At 45.9% G+C, this 21,907-nt stretch overlaps 3 protein-coding genes across 4 annotated transcripts; 1 reads left to right on the forward strand and 2 right to left on the reverse strand.

The window, feature by feature from the left end:
* Window positions 1–1,444: 1,444 nt before the first annotated feature.
* Window positions 1,445–7,545, reverse strand: rbbp5 (retinoblastoma binding protein 5). Of its 2 annotated transcripts, none has more exons than XM_028998885.1 (14): window positions 7,388–7,545; window positions 7,013–7,038; window positions 6,635–6,807; window positions 6,426–6,566; window positions 6,180–6,342; window positions 5,972–6,081; window positions 5,630–5,749; window positions 4,309–4,462; window positions 4,158–4,229; window positions 3,869–3,986; window positions 3,687–3,756; window positions 3,127–3,371; window positions 2,849–2,926; window positions 1,445–2,080 (listed from the first exon to the last, which is right to left on the reverse strand). In XM_028998885.1, the coding sequence occupies exons 1-14, from the start codon at window positions 7,404–7,406 to the stop codon at window positions 2,028–2,030; spliced, it is 1,542 nt and encodes a 513-aa protein (XP_028854718.1). In that variant the 5' UTR covers window positions 7,407–7,545; the 3' UTR covers window positions 1,445–2,027. The 2 variants fall into 2 exon arrangements, with proteins under 2 accessions (XP_028854718.1, XP_028854717.1); XM_028998884.1 differs by having other exon boundaries at window positions 2,726–2,926.
* A 1,193-nt stretch (window positions 7,546–8,738) lies between these two features.
* cry3b (cryptochrome circadian regulator 3b) lies at window positions 8,739–17,173 on the forward strand. Its single transcript, XM_028998277.1, has 15 exons — window positions 8,739–8,905; window positions 9,222–9,394; window positions 11,628–11,736; window positions 11,821–11,963; window positions 12,183–12,367; window positions 13,631–13,728; window positions 13,821–13,961; window positions 14,055–14,366; window positions 14,481–14,632; window positions 15,068–15,270; window positions 15,349–15,462; window positions 16,091–16,201; window positions 16,458–16,502; window positions 16,735–16,841; window positions 17,042–17,173. The coding sequence occupies exons 2-15, from the start codon at window positions 9,237–9,239 to the stop codon at window positions 17,084–17,086; spliced, it is 1,923 nt and encodes a 640-aa protein (XP_028854110.1). The 5' UTR covers window positions 8,739–8,905; window positions 9,222–9,236; the 3' UTR covers window positions 17,087–17,173.
* A 953-nt stretch (window positions 17,174–18,126) lies between these two features.
* On the reverse strand, window positions 18,127–21,823 carry LOC114800258 (transmembrane protein 263). Its single transcript, XM_028997400.1, has 3 exons — window positions 21,499–21,823; window positions 21,099–21,183; window positions 18,127–18,828 (listed from the first exon to the last, which is right to left on the reverse strand). The coding sequence occupies exons 1-3, from the start codon at window positions 21,505–21,507 to the stop codon at window positions 18,539–18,541; spliced, it is 384 nt and encodes a 127-aa protein (XP_028853233.1). The 5' UTR covers window positions 21,508–21,823; the 3' UTR covers window positions 18,127–18,538.
* Window positions 21,824–21,907: the final 84 nt, after the last annotated feature.

Consider the following 21,907-nt stretch of genomic DNA (forward strand, 5'->3'; position numbering starts at 1 on the left):
GGCGAGCTGGCACACCTCAGATATGACAAGATGTTGCATGCTGACGTACCAAAAAAGAACAACGCTCAGTGCTACGGGTTCCACAGACTCTGAGGGGCACAAACACCCGCTGTATTATTAAAGACGTTCTGTGGGACGTCGAAGAACCGCCTCAGGGTCTCGGGGGTTCCCGCGGGTTTTTTTTTTTTTAAAACGTCCTCCACATGGGATTATTTTTAGGAAACGTACTCACCTCGTTGCACTAGGAGCACTTGCTAATGACAGAGACGCCACCGTCCCGGACTCCTATCTATCTATCTATCTATCTCTCTATCTATCTCTCTCTTCCACGTCACTTTCACGGTGACTCACTTTTATGAATAATGGATGGAAACGGGCCGAACTGCGAATGGCGCTGAAAATAGTCCTTTCCCCGCCCAGCCGGCTCCGGGACCCTCTCACGCCGAGGGCCCTGCGCCTCCAGGCGGTTTAAAGTCTCTGGTAGTTTTCTTTCGTTCGTTCGTTCGTTCTTTGCTTGTTTAAATATTTTTGAAAAACAAACGACAAAAAAAAAAAAAAAAAAGCTTTTCTTGAGATATGATGTACACATGTGGTTGTAATAAATTATGAAATTTTAATTAGCTATAAAACCGTGAGCATGGTGTCTTCTTGGGTCAAAATGAATTAAAAACTCAAATATCCTGGATTTTAAAGGCTTAGAATTGAATTATATTCTTAACACTGGTGCCGCCCCGAATGGCACCACCACTGCTGAATTCAGCTTGCAAATAAGGTCTAATTAAGATAAACGCGGGTTTGGTAATTAGTGCCTGGGGTTAATCGGGTGTGTTAAGAGCAGTGAGCAAAAATAAAATAAAATAAAATGTAATAATAATAATGACCAAACGCCACAGTGCAGGACCGGCCTAATCAGTCAGCGCTCTAAATATACACCAGCAGCTCCATTTTCAGAGTGTGTGTGTGTGTGTGTGTGTGTGTGTCTGGGTGGGGGACAACAATGAAATCCCAGTAATTATGTAAGCCGGCGCGGTGGAAGTCATGCCGGCGAGCGCCGTGTGACTCATTACAAGGTGTTAAACAGAGTGTGAACGTGGAGAATGTGGAGAACACGAACGCCATCATCATCATCATCATCATCATCCTCCTCCTCCTCGTTCCTCACTGCCCCAGCAGTCATTGCAGGGGAAAAGGCAAGATGGAATCCGGAGTGGGAAAAAAAAAAAACAAACAAACAAAAAACACACAAAATGGAATCCAAGTGACAAAAATGGCTCCTCATATCCAACATCTCAGTCTGCTGGTAAGACGGTGGCTAGCCAGGGGGTCTGGCGCTGCAGCACTGCCTCCTACTGGCGCAGCTTGGCAGCGAAATGGCTCAGCATGGAAGGATGCCTGCGAGAAACGTTCAGGCTCCGACAGCAGCCAAGACAGCGCACCTAGCAGAAAAGCTCTTTTTTTTTTTTTATTATTATTATAACAAAGTTCCTTCTCACAAAACACACTCTGGCCACGTCGCACAATACTATCATACTTAACAGGCACAAAAAAAGTAGATTTTTTAAAAAGAAAAACAAGTTTTAAATGTATATAAAAAAAAAAAAACAGCAATATAAGATGTCCAGAGCGATTAAAAAAATAGAGTGAACATGCCAGCAGAGACGTTCAATACGTTAGAGCCTATATGAAAAAGTTGGTGTTTGGTGTGGAGAGAGGCATTATGTCTAACCTACAGGAAAACAAGGAGCCCCGCCCCCAACAGAGCCACCGGCTCACGGACACGTTGTGGGTGCCCCGTGTGCCACGAAGTGAACACGCGCCCCTTCTGCCAGTTCCCACAGTCAGGTCTCCGACGCGTGTCCAAGGTGTGTGGAATTCCAGACCTTAAGAGGTCAAATGTCAATTTTCCAGCAGGTGACTCCAAGTCCCAGAGGCCCTTGGGGAATGAGTTTGTAATGGCGCCTCCATGACCAACGCACGCTGGTCTGACATACCACCCACCAGGTCAGGGAGCGCTGCTTTGCCCCACCTCAGTCGAGCCCCTGGACTTCGTGCTGCTTGTATGATGGTGTGACGAGATTACCTGTAAGATGCCAGAAGAAACATCCCATTAATAAAACATTTCTAACATGGTCTACGTGAAGTCAGAAATTCAATTGAGCATCCAATTAAATCAGTACAGAATAAATAGATTTTTTTTTTAATAAAAAAAACTATGTAATTGTGTTTCAGAAGGGTCAACTTTTATTCGGCAGGGCAGTGTATAAACGGAGTCATCTTGGGAATCTAGCGGGTTAGAAGCTCTTAAAGAGCCCTCAGGTTGGCAAGCGGTCATCAAAATATCAGTCTATCAGTAAAATGTCATCACACACACACTTGCACATATACACACACAAATACCCCTGCGGCTAGGGGCAGCGCCGCAGGAGCACAGCCCGAAGGAGGAGCAAGCAGGAAGTGGACAACAGCAGACAGGAGGTGATGGAGCAGACGGGGCGGCTCCCTCCACATGGCCTGTGTTTTAGAACCCTAATGACAGGGGCTTTGGAGCGAGGAAGAGTATTGATCTGGTCGGACTGATTTCCTGTGAGAGAGAGCAGCTCAGCTGGGGCGGGCGGGGTTATGAAGCCGCGTTCGTCTGAGGCGGTGGGCGGGGTTGGGCGGAAGGCAAGCGGCTAGCGGGTGAAGCGTCTTTGGGCGGGGTTTAGGAGGCGTGTGGCACTCTTACCTGCCGCTGCCAGGCCCGCCTCCGCTCTGCCCTTCATGCCTGCTCCCATGCCCGCTGTGTCCAGAGGGTACCCTCTGTCCCCCTTGTAGAGTTTGGGCCTAAAGGGGGAGTCTTTCTCTTTACCTTTGGATCCCTTTGGCCGCCCCGCGGTTTTCTTCTTGGACTTGCTGTCACCCTTCACACCCAACAGCGGGTGGACCTCTGCAGAGCAGAAGGAGAAGACACATTAGTCGCTTTTGGACAGTAGTTCTATGAACCAGTCACCTATCCAGTTGGTCATGTGACCAGTCACATAACCAACTTCCTCCTAGTGCTGACTGCATATACACTGCCTGCAGGAACTATGAAGTGAATTATTGATAATATGCACAGCTGCTGGGGTGCTCCTTATGTCATCTCACCGTCACTTGGGACTCCCGGCAGGTCGATGACTGTGGTGCGGGCCTTCTTTTTGGGCGGGGCCCCGTCCGACGAGGGCTGCCTCTGTTTCTTGTCGCCAGACCCAGCGTGGGTGGAGCCGTCCTCTCCGGGGGCGGTCTGGGCAGCAGCATCGTGGGGCGGGCCGAACGGGTTCTCTTCTGGGTCTTCAACCTCGGGAGCGATGGGCAGATACAGCAGCGCTTTACAGTCCTCCAGTTCCTCGTCACTGATGGAGCGATAGAGAGAGAAGTGAAAGTGAAGCGACTGCCATTGTGAAACACGGCACACGGTGACACACGTGTCCTCTGTATTTAACCATCGCCCTTGGTGAGCACTGGGCAGCCATGACAGGCGCCCGGGGAGCAGTGTGTGGGGACGGTGCTTTGCTCAGCGGCACCCCGAACCGCCAACCTTCTGATTATAGGTCCGTTTCCTTACCTGCTAGGCCACCACTGCCCCAAACCACTGCCATTACTGTACAATTATACAAATTGCTGCTCTGAACAGGGTGCCGCTCTCACAACTCAGACAGCGCGCTCACCTGCTACAGAACGCAACGATGGGGTCGACTGTAGTCACGTCCACCTCCTCATCTTCCGCAGCATCCGCTCCTGTAACAAAGCAACATGGCAATGGTCATGACACCAGTCTGATGGATTTTGGCATTATGCACACACACACACACACACACACACACACACACGAACGGGCATGTTGTGTTACCTGTCTGCTCTGGTTCACTCTTGTCTTCATCTTCAATGTCAAACTCAGACTCCCTCTCCTCATATTCCACATTTTCATCCAGTTCTTTAAAATCTGGAGCAAAGGCACTCCAGTTTTCCTGAAAGGCAGTTGAAATATTATAAACGTACATTACTTTACTACGTCATAATAAATGTTGTGTTTTATATGGCACCGGGACGTTGAAATGCTCTAAAGTTATCTTGTATACGGTGCTTTAAAACACATTTTACAATACAAATCTTGAATATTAAAAGGCCTGTCTGCCTACCACTTGATTCTGGGCCCAAATGGAGACCACTCCGCTTGATATGGACGCAATGATTGGCCGAACCGGGTGCCACTGAAGAAAGAACACACCCTCATTGAGCACCTGTTCGGAAAAGGCGTACTGGGTGTGGTTAACAAAACAGCGGCCCTACCGCGACATCCAGCAGGAGCTCTCCTCGGGTACCATGCAGGATTTTCACCAGGTTGCCAATGCTCTTCTCCCAGATGTAGAGCGCATGCTGCCGCGCCGAGCCGGCCACAATGTACTCGCCGTCGCCCGAGAAACAGCAACGTTTCCATGGAGTCCTGAGTGAGAAAGAGGGTCCAGAAAAACGTGCAGACGTACAGAAAGTCTGTGCGTATAAATTCGTTTTTGTTAAAATACAGCAACAATTGTCCATTTGCCTTCCAGACTGGGCCACAACCAAATCAAACTGCAACTAATGACTATTTTGATAATCAACTAGTCATTGACTATAGTTGATTATTCATCAACTAGTCAGATTTGCATAACTAGTCAAATTGCATATTTATTGGATCCTATTTAGCAACCAGTTTTTACAGTTAGCATGAGGTTGTTTCAATTATTTGGCAAATAATAAAGACAAGAAAGATACTTTCTTGTGAAAAACACTTTAATACATTTGAGCCAAGGCTATTTCAAACCAGTTTATTCATTCTAAGGAAGGTCAGCATTTCAACGTGATCTCAGGTCAGGTTTGCTCTCTTCTGAGAGCAAGTATTCTTCGCTGCAGAGAAAATTCGCGGAGATGTTGCAAGAACGGACAAATGGACAGTGTGACAGCGTCTCCCCTTTTAGATATTGCTGGCTCTGTGAAGAACATCTTAACTTGACCGAAGCACTCTACACCTACACAGCATTTCTAGCCGCTGCAGGACCATAGACAGGTTAGGTGAACTTGAAATAGAATATTAAAAAAAAAAAAAAAAAAATTTTTTTACTATGCAATGATGTCTGATTTGTGGCTGTTCTACCTGTCGCTGCATGCTACTGCAATTCTCACCAGACTGTGGTGTATTGGTGTGCTCTATTGGAAGGTGCTAGTACTGCACAGGGAGAAAGGAAGGACAAGCTGGTTACAGACTGAACGCAGCAAACGTGTCGACGGCGCCTGAAGGGCAATTTTGCTCTGTGCCCAGCAAAATGGCCAGCAAGCATCCGCAGACACTGTGGCCAAAGTTGAATGTTGATGAACTCTGACCTCTGTGCATTGTGACGCGATCACTATGCCTACGTTTTGAGCTGAACCCCCCCAGCAAGAACGGCATCTTTTCTGGTCTGAAACCAGAAGCACAAACTCAGCTTGCTGCTTTTGCTGTGAAACCAGCTTCAATACGTTTAGAAATACATTTGGCGTCTATTGTAGAGTTTTGTCAAATATGCTGACAAATCGTTACTCCCCTACTATTTTCAAACAAAAATGCTGCATTAAGCCGGCTCCGCCTCCTCACCTGTTCACAAGGTCCTGCAGCTTCTGCATGGGTTCAGGCTCTCCGTCTCTCCCACAGGTGAGGATCTCCCGGCCGTCATACACACGAATGATTCGGTCAGCCGTGTTTATGAGGAAACAGCTAAAAACAAACCATGCTGCTGATCAGAAGATTCTAAAAGCTACATGAACCATTTGGTATTATCACATGATCAAATAGTAGAGATTTAGCAATAGTGCCTAAACCTAAAAGTGACAAAAAATTACAACTGATGAATGAATAATAAAATGTACAATGAAGAAAAAGAAACAGCATAAAAAATTAAATCCAATCCAATCCAAATGGAAATAATTTACACCTTACCTGCCCTTCCGGGCAAACTCTATAGACTTGATAGCAGTAGTGTTGCTGGTTCCCGTGGTTACCCGAAATGATGCGACAAGCTCCTGGGTGTTTGTGTTTAGTACTAAAATCTATGAGAAAAAAAAAAGTAATGACAATTAAAGTAATCTTCACATCAAGGATTAATTAAGGCAACCTACTAAAAATACAAATACACAAACACACAAACCTTCCCCTTGGCGTTGCCGGTGTAAATATACTCTCCTCGCCGGTCAAATGCCGCAACTACGTTCAAATCAGAGTCATCATCCACAGGCAAAACCACATGCTTGGAATCTGACAGCGTGAGCAGAACCGGTGCTGACTTCATGGGACACACCAGAACCTTGTCCCTGGAGGCAGTGCAACACGAGAGCGTGAGCGTGACGAGCGCGTCCCGCTTCGGTTAGGGACCTAGCTCCGTTCTGGTACTCACTGGTCTCTGGGGTGGTACTGCAGTTTGAGAATGGGCGAGGGAAAGCGGAATCTCTGGTCACAGTCCCCAGACAGGACGTCCCACTGCGACACAATATTGTCCGTGGAGGCGCTGACAAGTTTGTGTCCATCTCTACTCCAGCTGTTCAGGACAAAGAAACCATAAGCGTCAGTCCGCATTAAACATTCAGGGTGGCGGGGGACACTTACCACAGGGAACAGACTGGATGTATGTGTGCACTGATTATTTTGGCAATGCCTCGTGTCAAGAAATCCCAAATGACAAGGCGGCCATCGTTGCAGCCAACAGCCAGGAGTGTCCCCCAGCGGTTAAAAGTGCAGGTGAGGGCCATGCTGATGCAGTCAAGGGTGCCATCTGCCTCCTGTCATCGGGAAAACAATAAAAATGGAGCAAACCAAGCACACAAACGCTTCGGTGTTCAGCTAAAGTGTTTGCCTGGTCACATTCACATTGGTGACATGTCCATTAAAAAAAAACTAAAAGAGAAAAAAGTTCAAATTCAGAAAGCATTGCCTGCCTTCTCTAATAACAGATGCGATGCGAACTGTCAGCCGACGCACACTTACCTCGGGATAGTTCTGCCCGAACGACTCTGTAATGAAACAGATGACACAAAACAAACGATTAAAAAAAAAAAAAAAAAAAGATACAGCTGAAATGTACTGACTATTTGCTCAATTCCTCATCATGCGTCCAATAACAGGCTAATTTAAAGCTTTTATGACGTAATGGTAACATTAACTACAACACACATAATCACAGAAGGTCCTGCAGAAAAAGAGCGATCATTTATATGAGGATAATTAATCGCCAATGTTGTGTGCGCGCTTTCCCCAAATTACTGTCTTGCAGTAGAGCATCACTAGCAAGCTAAGCTAACAAATTAGCTACACCGCTACGGAATGAATTGAATAAATACGAGAGGGGTGCATCTTAGCTACCGAGCAATTCCAGATTCATGGCTGGACGTTACAGGACGACCCGGCGTCAGGTTAATCCCAAGTAAAAGTTAAAGTCCAAGAGCACAACATGGAGCGGTTCTGAGACGACCTGTTATTGATGGCTAGCTGAGCGCGCAACTGCCGCCTCGCTGCGGCGAAGGACCCCAAAACAAAGTAGCGTGATGAGTGCCAACACGAAAATCTTAATACTGGAAGGTTTTAACTAAAGATAAGGAGTTGTTTTTATTAACGGATCTGTTCTTCGAACTTCAGACTAAATTCATTTATATATAATTGTCAATTTTTGACGTTGAAAAAACGCAGGCATTCGTTAGACAGCTAACGAATGCGCTAAATCACAATTAGTTTTCGAGGGGTATTCATCCTTGTCTTGTCGTGACCATTAATACACAACTAATGGAAATCTGTCCCTTTCGATAGAGACTTTTGGAGACTTTATTTGGAGACTTTATTAAACACTTAATTGCTTAATTGTAAGTCGCTCTGGATAAGGCCGTCTGATAAATGTCGTAAATGTAATGCCCGCAATTCTGTTATATTTAAGTCTACTCCGTGTATCAAGTCATATGATTTTAGAATAATTGTTTCTTACAGAAATTTTAAAATGTAAAGCTTGTTAATATATGTTTTTGAATTGTCATGGTTTGAATTACAATGCACCGTATTTATTAGAGACAAACGATTTTTTGCCTAAGCCGTTGCCTTGAATTAGCTGGTTTCTCTTGAAATCGGACGAGTCCGAGCCAAAATGGCGTCCACTGTAACACGAATTCCAGACGCGCGTGATCATCCGGGTCTTTGGATATGTGACCAATCAAAAACGGGACTTTAAAACTGGGCGGAGTTTTGCGCTTCGCTTATTCTTCCCTAGCGCTTTAATTGTTGCATAATCGTTGCATTTAAACACAAGGATCTTTCAAATAAGATAGCATCAAGCGCATATAGTCCTCAAAACTAATGAAAAAGCCTTAAAAAGTGCTTTTTGTCCACGCTGCATAAACGTGAGCCGTCTATTCTGTCGTCACTAGCAAATCGACCAATCACAGTAAATCTTTTCTAGGCCAACGCTACGTATTGACTTGAGGCGTGGCGAAGTTGACATAGACGTACACTACACTAGATACCACGTTAAACCAAGAAAATGTACTAAACTCAATTTACTTTTCCTATTTAAAGTAATTATGTAGCGACTAACGTGAATACAATCTGTATTATACTTTAAAACGTCATACTTTTCCGTTTTAAGATTAAAATGCTCCTAGGGGTGATCTATTGAATTGTGCCTCTACATCAAGTGTAACCGATGGCTTTTTGGCACATGCGCAGTGGAGAAAATGGTTATGAAACCGTACAGTTTGTCCTGGTTTCTAAGAATTGTGTAGAAATACAATAGTTACGAGCGAACGGCGTGTCTGGACCACCAAATCATCACGTTAGGTCAACGCTTTCCCTCGTCTGGGATGAACCAGAGTCCCGTCTTCTTTTAAAACCGAGCAGGTGAGATGGTTTTTGCACGTTACTAGACCCCATTTGCACTCTGCATAAGGAGTCACAATAGTTACATAAAAATGGCAAAATGCCTAATTTTCTGGACTAATCAGAAAATGTCTATATGCTTGTGATGTCTATATGCTATATGATTTCCCATCTGTTCAATCGTATGATAAACGTTTTTAAGTGTTTTATTCTGTCTGGCCCTTATTTGTATGACCTCATTTTTAGGACCTAAAAAAAAAACTTCAGCAAGTGTGATGATTCTTACAGGACAAATGTCTAAAAAAAAACATGTGCTAACTTTTGTCTCTTTAAAAAGGCCACTGAACCGAGCATGGCCACAAACTCAGTCCACTGGTTCCGGAAGGGCCTGCGCCTCCACGACAACCCAGCCCTTCTGGAGGCAGTGCGGGGGGCCGACACCCTGCGCTGCGTCTACTTCCTGGACCCCTGGTTCGCCGGCGCGTCCAACCTTGGGGTGAACAGGTGGAGGTGAGTTCAGCACAGGTGACCTCTGACCTCTTCGTCGTCAGCTCTGAAAGCGTCTGGTCCAGTCAAACAGCAAGGAGAGAAAAAGAAAATGGGGGAAGTGTTATGGTATTTTACTTTGTATGTGCATCAGGAAATTACAGACCTATGCTGGACATATAACTGGATGATTTAACTTAATCAGTGAATGGTGACCATGTCTCCTCGAACTTTTCCTGACGTTTAGCTTGACTGCATCACAGTTTTTCCAACTGCAACATGGAGAGCATTTCCTTGATCCAACCATTGAAAGAGGGGGGCTTGTCTGATTTCCACAACAGCAGAATATGTCTTCTGGCCATTGATGAGGCGAAAGCTACCACCTTGGCTTGAGATATCATAAGAATTGTATCTTTAGGGGGGGACCCCAAAAATAGAAATCATCCTATTACATAAAGATGACAATACATTATTTAAAGACTGGCAGTTCCAGAACATCGTAGGCAGTCCGAGCTGGTATTAGGAAACATTTTTGCTATCTTATCTGCTGAGTAGTGCAGACGATGTAGTACTTTAAACTGGATCAAACATAGTCTTATACAGACCGAGGGGGAATGAACATCTTCTAGGCACTGTTGCCAGCTCTCGCCCGTAACTACAATGTTAAGATCATCCTGTTGTTTTAAACCAAACAACAGCAACAAAAAATGTACAACGCTGTGTGTTACTATTAATCTCTGATGATCTGCATGATGGAGGACCTGTCTCAAACAGAAAGAACAGTCTGCTACAGTCATCTCTGTCCCAAGTTGAATCACTGTCAGTCAGGCCAACTGATGCAAAGCAGCGTCCCCACACACGGCTCCCCGGGCGCCTGTCATGGTGCCCACTGCTCACCAAGGGTGATGGTTAAAAGCAGAGGACACATTTCGTTGTGTGTGCTGTGCTGCAGTGTATCACAATGACAATCACTTCACCTTCTTCTACTGCGTAGTATCCATAGTATTGCATTGCTGCTAATGGTATAAACGGTCGCACCAGCAGAACTGTGCGGCGTTCCGCTCGTGCTCGGGCCCGGATCCGGTTTGCTTTGACACCGTAGAGGCTCGGAGGCGGCAGCCTGCAAAGTAATTAGAGTTTCAGCGGCTCAGGGTGTCTCGCCTGTAATTAGTTCATTAGCGGAGTTAAAATAATACTGGGAGTACGTTCTTATCGCTCCCCCTCGGAATGCAGAATTCAGTCTGGAATGATGACGGTTCGTTGGCAGAATCCGGAAAAATGGCGTCTTACACGTTTCACAAATACAGAAATCTAAAAATAGTGCACGGACGGTGAGGTGTAGGTTAGTGTGCTGGCAGAACTCTGGTTTCCCTGCGTCACCAGTTGCCGCGACGACGACCCACTTTTCGGCAGGGCTGCGGTGAGAGGCCTGTTTCTTCTTTTCGAATGCATAGACGGAGTGCACACCTGCAAGAAAGTGTCCCTCGTTTGGGGCTCATGGATATATGCACCATAGATATATACACTAGAAGACGCATTCAGCCCCTCAGCATGAGCTCATCTAACCACCCTTTTCTGGGTGAAAATGCGTCGCGTACGGCCATAATAACAAGCGAACAAAGAATCGATGCAAAACATTTCATAAGTAAGATTTTATTTTGACAACTAACGTTATTCATGTTACAGACAGTTAGTTCAGCGTCTATAGTTCTTGACAAATCTATACAAAATGCCTCTGTTTATGGACCTGCCCTGTCTTTTTTCAAATAAGCAGGCCAATGTTCATCTTTCATATTAAATATATATTTTAAAAAATTGTATTTTCATAGTGACCTGCCTTTGGTCATCTCTTAAGTAAGAGAATGTTGACAACCTCGTCTGAAAAATCTCACTTGTTCACTGAAAGTGCAATAAAATGTGTTTTACCTAAAATAATGAATAATTGTGATTGATAATCATGATTACATTATGGCTAAAAATAATCATGATGATCATTTTGGCCATAATTGTTCTTACACCCTGATCCTGTTGGACTCAAGAAGACCTCAAGAAGATTTCTCTAAAAAAATGTCTGTTAATTCAAAATAATGAATTTAAGCTGACACTAGGTACCAATTCTGTATCAGAAAGCTCTGTTCTCAATATTAAGTGTACAATATTTATAATAATTATAATGACCTTTAATTATTGATTAGGGAACAAAAAGTTGAAGAGAGGGATGTGGAGGTGACCTTCTGGTGTCCTCCTGTGTTCTCAGGTTCCTACTGCAGTGTCTGGAGGACCTGGACCGCAGCCTCCGCCAACTGGACTCGCGGCTCTTTGTCATCCGGGGTCAGCCGGCCGACATCTTCCCACGCCTCTTCAAGGTAAATGTTCCGCGGCACGCGCTGTTCTCTTCACCCTGTAATGCGTGCGGAGATTTAAACGTCCCCTTAAATATCTGGCCCCAGGAGTGGAAGGTCACTCGGCTGACGTTCGAATGCGACTCTGAGCCGTTCGGGAAGGAGCGAGATGCCGCCATCAAGAAGCTTGCAGCGGAGGCCGGGGTGGAGGTCACCGTTAAAACGTCACACACTCTCTATGACCTAGACAAGTAAGGCGGTTGTTTTACTACCTTTCATGGGGCGGTGGTGGCCCAGCGGGTGAGGAAACAGACCCGCAATCGGAAGGTTGCCAGTTCGAATCCCGAACCGCCAAGGAGCCCCTGAGCAAAGCACCACCTCCCCGGGCGCCTGTCATGTATTTCAAGAAGACTCTCAGCGCAGAGCAGCATTAGTGTTGAGTGGTTCTGTGCATTTGAATGACCGTGCAGGATCATCGAGCTGAACGGCGGACAGCCCCCCCTCACCTACAAGCGCTTCCAGACGCTGGCAAGCAGCATGGACCCGCCCCTCCCGCCGCTGGGGTCTCTTTCCAGGACGCTGATGGGGCGCTGCGCCACGCCCGTGTCCGAGAAGCACACAGAAAAATACGGCGTGCCCCTGCTGGAGGAGTTAGGTGTGTGTGTCCTGGGTCGTGTTGCCGCTTAATTACTTTTATTTTAACCTCTAAACAGTAAACTAAATAGGAAGTCTCTCTCTCTCTCTCTCTCTCTCTATATATATATATATATATATATATATATATATATTAATTTTCTTAATCTAGATTAATCTCACTGTAATCTAAATTCATATAGATTCATCTATATTTTAAATTAATCTACATTAATCTAGATTAAAAGGGCTCATTTGAATTCTGATGAAGGCATTCAGAATATGTGTGCTACCCAAATAATGACTAAAAGTAAGTCTTTGAGAACGGGTTTCTCAAACCAGGTGGCGCATTAGACCAGGGGCTCATCTCCTGTTTCCCAAATGCATCACAAACTGCTTGAGAAAGCTGTTCTACTATGATAATTGGTGATGAAAATAAATGATGTTCAATAAGATGTACTTGTGTTTACCAACTGTTTATTCAGTGAAATAGCTGCATCCATGTTTCCACGTCACGTTTGATGTGGTAATTTCACAGTTTGAAGACTCGTTCTCGCCCCCTACAGTGCAATTCGGCTAGGTATACATCCGGTGATATCACGGTGAAAGTCATCATAGTGTAGCGGTTCTTCTTCTTCGTTGTGTAACTTTTAGATTTAATTTCTTGAACCACAAATGATGAGCTGACACCCAAGAGATTTTCTGTGCAAAGTGTATTCTGTACAAAAAGCAAGGTTGCGTCAGAGCATCGCGTCTTTCTGCACCTCTCTCTACAATATACAGTATTTAAAGAACATAAAAAAATATTCACAAAATAACACACATGCAAAGTATTCCTAATATGTACATGAATTAAAATTAAAGAAATATCTTTTTGCACACAAACCCCACGCAGCTCTCACAGCTCACGCCATGTGTCCAAGAGACCTGAACCGGGTCTCAAAAACAAAATAAAAGTCTTTAGGAAATAAGAAACTAAAAGACACAAGAAAGAAGAAATATACTTAGAAATCTAGTGTAACCATTTAACTCCGGCACAATAGCTTGCGTAGTATGGACCCAGCTCCCAACACATAACGGCCCACCACTAATATATATAAATATATACACACACACAGACACACACAGTGGAGGAAATAATTATTTGACCCCTGACTGATTTTGAAAGTTTGTCCAATGACAAAGAAATGAAAAGTCTCAGAACAGTATCATTTTAATGGTAGGTTTATTTAGTGCAAAGTGAATCTACAAGCGTGATGTGCATGGCTTGTGTTTCCGGGCTCAGGGTTCGAGACGGAGGGATTGGCTCCTGCCGTCTGGCCAGGGGGAGAGACGGAGGCTTTGGCTCGAGTGGAGAGGCAACTGGGCCCAGATTCGTCTGCTGTACGTGTTATGTTTTAAATCGCCTGAAATGTGCGCGTGGATCTTGGTGGTGTGGTGTTTGATGATTTCCTGTGTGGTTGCCATGGAGACAGGCCTGGCAGGAGAACTTCGAGCGTCCGAAGAGGAACTGCAGCCCCCTGCTTGCCAGTCCGCTGGGCCTGAGCCCGTACCTGCGGTTTGGCTGCCTGTCCTGTCGCCTGTTCTTCTTCAAACTGACCCAGCTGTACAAAAAGGTCAGTCTGGAGGCTCTGCCTCCATGGTTCTGGATACTTCACAACATCAGTTCAGATCTGTGAGGTGCAAATGCGTTGTTGGTATGACTTTAGATGAAGAAGAACAGCAACCCGCCGATCTCTCTTTACGACAAGCTGCTGTGGAGGGAGTTCTTCTACACGGCCGCCACCAACAACCCCTTCTTCGACCAGATGGAGGGGAACCCCATCTGCCTCCGCATCCCCTGGGACCGCAACCCCGAGGCGCTGGCGAAGTGGGCCGAGGCCAAGACCGGCTTCCCCTGGATCGACGCCATCATGACCCAGCTGAGGCAGGAGGGCTGGATCCACCACCTGGCCCGGCACGCCGTGGCCTGCTTCCTCACCAGAGGGGACCTGTGGATCAGCTGGGAGGAGGGAATGAAGGTGAGGAGATGTGCGGAATCAAAAGGGGGCCGTTCTTGCTGATTGTGGGCCAGAGAGTTTGCTGCTATCCCAGTATTTCGCGCTCCAGGAGGTTTTTGGTTTGTCCCTCTGCAGGTGTTCGATGAGCTCCTGCTGGATGCTGACTGGAGCGTGAACGCTGGCAGCTGGATGTGCCACTCCTGCAGCTCCTTCTTCCAGCAGTTCTTCCACTGCTACTGTCCAGTGGGCTTCGGCCGCCGCATCGACCCCAACGGAGACTTCATCAGGTTGGTTCCAGGGAGCCCTGTAGTACTGGATCCGTGTCCCTGGACTGGAAACGGGTTCCTTAGGGGATTAGTACAGACTGGACCAGACGGTCAAAAATAAGGCATAAAATGAAATAAATTTATCTGAAACTGAAGTCTTAATCATCTAAACTCAGTTTTTAAGCATTTACCAGACGCCCTTATCCAGAGTGACGAACAGTCAGTAGTTACAGGGACAGTCCCCCCCTGGAGACACTCAGGGTTAAGTGTCTTGCTCAGGGACACGATGGTAGTAAGTGGGGTTTGAACCTGGGACATTGTGGCCTTTTGGTTCGCAGGCTGTTACCCTCCATAAAACAATATATTAATTTTAAAATGTTGTGGGCACGTTCAGCATGGTTGTCCTGCAGCCGCCGTGATGGATCTCTCCCTGATGAATCTCTCCCTGCGTTGCAGACGGTATTTACCTGTGCTGCGAGATTTCCCCGCCAAGTTCATCTACGACCCGTGGAACGCGCCCGAGTCGGTGCAGGCCGAGGCGAAGTGCGTGGTGGGCGTGGACTACCCCAAGCCCATGGTGAACCACGCGGAGGCCAGCCGCCTGAACATCGAGAGGATGCGGCAGATCTACCAGCAGCTGTCCCGCTACCGCGGCCTCAGTAAGAGCCCCGCCCAGTTATTTCATTTCTCGCCCGTACCACGGCGGCACAGAACGAAAACGCTCCGCCTTCCCGCAGGTCTGCTCGCCGCTGTGCCGTCCAACCACGGCGACGACCTCGCTGTCAATGGGCAGAGGAGAGCTGCCGCGGCCCCGCCTGTAAAAAGGCATCGTGGGAACGCAGCGCCACATGGTGAGGAGAACAGAATCCCCTTCATCACCCAGTTTCAAGAGTTCCATCTTGTTTAAATGTTGTTGTTTTTTTTTTTTGTTCTTTTTATTGTTTTATTGTCATTTCAACTACATACATGCTAGACGGTACATAAAGAAACATAACGTACATAATGTAACATTTAAACAAGACAGACCGCAATAAACTAGTGAAATGAACAATGAAGGTGCAAAATAAAAATAGTGCAAAATGGAACAGTGCAATTATTTACATTTTACGGCATTTATCAGACGCCCTTATCCAGAGCGCCTTACAATCAGTAGTTACAGGGACAGTCCCCCCCTGGAGACACTCAGGGTTAAGTGTCTTTCTCAGGGACACAATGGTAGTAAGTGGGATTTGAACCTGGGTCTTCTTTATTGAAGGCTACTTTATTGTCAGCGCAATAACGTGTGGAGTTTTCAACAAATTAAAAATCAAACAAAAGATAGAAAGTGTAGGTTAGATGATGATTGAGAGGCGTGATATTGCACAGCAGTTATTGCATGCAAAGACCCACAGAATGAGGTCAAACCGTAGAAGAGGTAGTGTGTGTGTGTGTGTGTGTGTGTGTGTGTGTGTCTTACATGTTTGTGTTCTGCTGTGTTAGCACCGAACAGCAGATTATCAGGTAGACGGAGAGACAAGCGGAGCGGTGAGGAACAGCCTGGGCCGAGTCAGGCGGCGCCGCACCGGAGCACCAGGCCGACGGACAACGCAGGTAAAGGCGTGGTCAGTGTAGTATCATCTGTGCTCCTCCACAGGGAGACATGTTTATACCGTTTGCTGTATTTTTGTTTCTGCGTCAAAGCTTTGCACACACAGAAATAATAAAGTGAATGCAATTTAATGAAGCTGTATGCGCGGAACAATGAATCAAAGTGTTCCTTAACCTGACCGACCGTGATTAAAGGTTTGTTAACGTAATGTTGTCCATTTAATTGCGGAAATTATCAGCTTTTTTGTGTTTTCTTTAGGCTTGCAGACCTTCGGTCAGAAATTTGCCGTTCCACAGCATCCAGGTAAGAACTCGCCTCCCACACCCAATACGTCACTAATGATCTCACTGGAGTGGAAACGTGGCTCGCTGAGCCATAATTATCTTCATGCTGAGGAGTGTTTATTATAATGACCACTAACTGACCCCGAAATTACCCCAGTCTGGACCGGTTTTCAGCCTGTGTGTGTGTGTGTGTGTGTGTGTGTGTGTGCCGGTCACGTGTGTACCACGTGTGACAATCACTTCACTTTCAGGTCTGATAGCGGATTGCAGTTTGGGGAAGAGGGAGGTGGAGCCAGAGGTCGGAGGAGACGGTGGACTGTCATCATCGACTCTGAAGGTCCAGCGACAGAACGCAGAGGTCAGCCTGGCACGGTGTCCCTGTCACAGACAGACAGACAGACAAACAGAATAAATATGGCTCTTACGAACAGAAATAAAGTGAGAAATAGTGACAGTGAGACAGTTTGTAATCACAAAAAAGCAGGATTCTCTAGGTTTCCACAATGACAAATTAATTCAATCACGCGAGCGCTTATTCTGTTGCTGTCTGCTTTACAGAAGAGTCCAGAAGAAGAGGGGCTGGACACGACTCCGTCTTTGTGAAAAGTTCTGAAACAGAGACACAAACTTTGTATTATAATCCTTGTTAAAATATACCACCTGCTTTGTACTTATGATCTATGTTCCAGTGAAAAAAAACTGTTTCATTTTGACTTATATTTTTGGTACCAAAGTTGGATATGAACATTTGCGCCAAATGTAAGATTTGGACTGTTAACAATGAGAACCAATTTAAAGGCGACTTCAACACAAGCCTGAAGTCAAAGCCTCCAAAAAAAAGCAAAGAAATTGAATCAGACCCCACTTGTACACGGAGAAATTGACGAAGTATAAATAATTAGATATTTAAATAATTACAGCGCTAGGTGAGTGAGTGTATGAAGTCGTTTATTGGCTTTTTTATTTATACTTTTGTCACTATCAGTCCTCCGTACATGAGGACCCCCGCTGACGAGCGTCCGTCTCTCCGTCTTAAAGCCTTCTGTGTTCTGGAGATGATGGACAGCTTCGTTCCCGTTCTCACCTGGTCTTTAGGCTCCGTTTTTTCGGGGCGTCCGTACCCTGGCGTGATTGCTGCCATATGAAGAACAAAGATCTCTCACCAGCTGCAGGACTGCGATCAATCAGTCTTCCATGGCGTCTTAGAACCCGTTAGAACGCGTAATCTTGTGTAATGCACTTCAATATGATTCATCGCACACTCTTCGGAATCATTTTTTACATTTTATTTTCCATCTTTTGTACATGGTGTTCTTGATGCTGTACATTTTATTTTTTTTAGTTTTAACTGTGACTTTTTTTTTTTTTTTCTACCAACAGTCTGTGACTGCACTTTTGTTGTCATTTTAGTTATGTCAGTGCTCTGATATTTAACCCGCTGGTCTAGCCTGTGTGTCATATGTCATTAGACTGGGAATAATAAAAAATTCAAAAGTCTGTAACTTTCTATTTTTTTCAGACTACGTTCGATCAGGTCTTTAGCTCCTTCCAACTCATGTTTTGCAGATAACGTTATCAGGAGAGTTGTATAATATTTAATACTGTGTACACGTGAGAAAAAACAAACCGAGACGCCACAAGTATTTGCTTTACTTCCACAATCTGCCTTTTATTACAAATCACACACAATAAAAATCTTAGAGTTGCATTGAACTGCTCAGTCCTCAGAGGGAGACTGCAGCATCACATCTTCGGTTGTGAATTTAAATCGCTCCGAAACCAGCGGTTAAACCCTCCGAACACAGGGGCCCTGGGACTAAGAAGCACAAAAATATATATATAATAATAATAAATGAAATATCACAGGCATCTGAAATTTGGCCAGAACTCCCAACTTGACCTACCGACTCGCAAAACAGCAGCGTATAAATAATGCAGGAGGAAGAATAAAGAACAGACAGACATGCAAAGCAACAATGAAGGTCCCAGAAAAAGGCCCTGCGAGCAGCCTGCATCATAAGTGAGTGTCCAACATCGTCGTCTTCATCATCATCTTCACTCGGCCTTGTCTTTCCTCTTGGCTGTAAACGGCACTTTGCCGGCTACTGTGGAGCCGACGCTGGTCACGCCGCCGGCCACCGCGGAGACGCCGCCCTTGACCAGGCCCGCCCCGACGGCGGGCACGGCCGTGACAGCAGACTTGGTCATTTCCAGGCTCCTCCCACCTAGCCAGGCCACACCCCCGACCGTTGCCCCCACCACGCCTTTCGTGGCGCTGAAGATCCCCCCGGTGACCCGCCACAGGACTCCAGGGGCGGTGTCAGGGTGTTCCTTACCAGCATCTCCTACACACACACACAACATACAACTTTGTTGACAACATTCAAACATGTGACATTAAGCTAATTCATCTGGAGCTCACCGTATTTACAACATATCCGACGTTACGTCAATAGATCGGACACCAGGATCCGTTTTCACGGGACATATTTGAGAGTAGTTCAGAATGAGTGGATTTAAGGAATGCAGAATATTGCGGTTTGTCGTGTGTTAAGTGTGCTCGGGGATAAACAGGGGCCTTGAGACACCAACACGCCCATCGTCACCTCCCCCGTGAACTGGAGGAAAACAGGAGGTCTCCTGACACGCCACCCCCACCACAGGAATAGCAACAGGCTGCTGCTCGACCACATTGGGAAACACGATAACAAGATGATGCTTTCCCCAGTGATACATTATCAATACGATGGATCGACAGAATGAAGTGGGAGAAATTGTACATTTGGATTCAAGTCTTCTTCAGTAGGCAGATCCAGGGTTGAACAAAGGTTTTAGTCAGTAGTGAAACTAATTTTCCATCTTCCTAACAGTAACTGTTCAAGAAGGGAGCAAACGTGTAACTCACACAAATACTAATGATTAAAAAGTGAAATTGATAAAAGAAAAAAAAAAAATGTTGATGTGCAGAGATGTTCTAGAAGAACTGGGTGTCTGTCTCTCCCAAACTAATGAATGATCTCCTACAAGCAAAAGTCTACAGATGGAGAACAATGTTGTATTGTCTCTTTCTCCACACACCTCACGTCACCGTTTCAAGAAATAAGGAAATTCTGCAATAAACACTTTAGGCAAAATCAATATTTGATGAAGGGTGGTTTTGTTTTCACTGGTTGGTATTGGTTCCAGAGGTTTTTTTTTGCACAGGTCTGTCCATTGAGACAGACGGCTAGATGATGTGGCAGTTTTCGACTGGGCGGCGTCACGGGCATCGACATTTTATTGCGCCTGATATCATGATTGCATGGGCACCAATAGGGTCTCCATTCCCCGTCTGCAGGGAGTAAGGGCCACAGAGGGAGGGGGCCGCAGGAGATTCTCTGACTGGCTGGAGCGGCATCTAATAACCAGCTCACAAAATAAAATTCGAATGGTCTGTACTACCTTAAGGTTTCTAACTCACCCTTTAATTTTAGATTTTGTATTATACATAAATGCTAGTTGTCTCTTTTTAAGATACCTTTTACCTTTTACAGTAGCTCAGGGACGGCACCTAACTTCATTGTACTAAATTTATTCTGATTCTTAAATACCGTTCAGCGAGGCTTACAGCCAGGAACTCTGTTTCAGAAATAAAGAGTGTTTTAAATCTGTACCTGGTGATGATCTCTGTGTCCACTCAACATCCTGAACTATTAGAAATGGTATCAAGTGTGACCTGTCTGGCCCAACACTGTTTTCACTGAACATTTCACATGGGAACTGCACATTGGATTGGTGAATGGCATTTTCTTATAGCTCTGGGCCACTCACTTGTAAAGGGTAAAGGGTAAAATAGGATATGTAGAAATATCAACGAATACCATTCTGGACCAAAACATTTTTCACTGTAAAATTGACCTGCTCATGTGCACATAGATTTATGATGAATATGGACATTTCCATGTAAAGAAAAATAAAGCCTGCTGAAGCAGACGGGCTGCTTCAAACTACATTAACAGCATTTATCAGACGCCCTTATCCAGAGCGTCTTACAATCAGTAGTGACAGGGACAGTCCTCCCCTGGGAACACTCAGGGTTAAGTGTCCTGCTCAGGGACACGATGGTAGTAAGTGGGGTTTGAACCTGGGTCTTCTGTTACCCACTAGGCTACTACCACCCTAAACCACATTTCATCCCAGGTTGTGCGAAACCGCGGAAAACAATACAAACCCAACATGCGCACTAAAGCGTCTGTTAATTTACGCTGTGGTGATAGTAGGATGGTAGTAGCCTAGCGGGTAACACACTCGCCTACTAACCAGAAGACCCAGGTTCGAACCCCACTTACTACCATCGTGTCCCTGAGCAGGACATTTAACCCTGAGTGTCTCCAGGGGGGGACTGTCCCTGTAACTACTGGTTGTAAGTCGCTCTGGATAAGGGCGTCTGGTAAATGCTGTAAATGTAAACGTAAAATGTAAATGATCCTCGGATTGGAGGATTTACATCGGAAAAAAAAAAATTTGAATCCCTGAATATGTTTACCTGGTTAAATTCGGTAGTTCCGACCTCAGGTTCTACAGTAAAGTGTGTTCGTATATAGTTGTTCATATGTTTTATGTGAGGGTGTGCTACCTGTGGCGGAGCCGCTGCTGCTGGTCTCCGTTTCTGGGTCTTCCGTGACGAATCCCGCCTGCTGCTGCGCGGCCGAGTTCACATTCTGAACATACAATTACAGAAAACAAATTAATTTTACTTATAAAAATAAACCTCATTAAGAGACGCCGTCGCAAAGTTACACGTTCTTTTGAACGAGAAGCTTTAACCCCAGGAGACCGCTGACGGATTTTATAACGCGACAACGTGGGTTAATTAAACTCTACAACTGGATCTAACACACACACACACACACACACACACACACACACACACACACACACACACACACACACACACACACACACACACACACACACACGCGGTTGCTGAACGTCCGTCGTAGTAGCGCCAGGTGTGGAGACGTGTTTGTTCCCACCTTCACCATCCTCTCCAGCGGGGACCGACGAAAAACGCGCAGCCGCCGGACCTTCGCCCCGGTTCTGGCCCGAGACCCCGCAGGACTTGCCGACGCCTCCTGTCCAGCGACGCTCCGACCCCCGTGGCCCGAAACCTCTCCGCGCTGCGCTGCCGACGTGGCCAACGTTGTGTCGTTCCCCAGCGAACGGATCTTTGCTTAAAAGGAATCGGGAACGATCCTCTTGAACAAATCGTTTCCGCGACAACAGGCGCTTGCGATTCGATTGTACCGGATCTTTGAGGTAAACTGAGCCGAAAACACCGACTCACTGAAGCGAACCAAAACGCCCACCGCAAGACGTGGCGATGTGATGTGGCCCCGCCCACAAGCGTGCAGGATGTAACGTCACTTTGGACGGCAGCTCTGA

Source organism: Denticeps clupeoides, chromosome 12, assembly GCF_900700375.1.
Source record: "Denticeps clupeoides chromosome 12, fDenClu1.1, whole genome shotgun sequence".
Taxonomy (NCBI): Eukaryota; Metazoa; Chordata; class Actinopteri; order Clupeiformes; family Denticipitidae; genus Denticeps; species Denticeps clupeoides.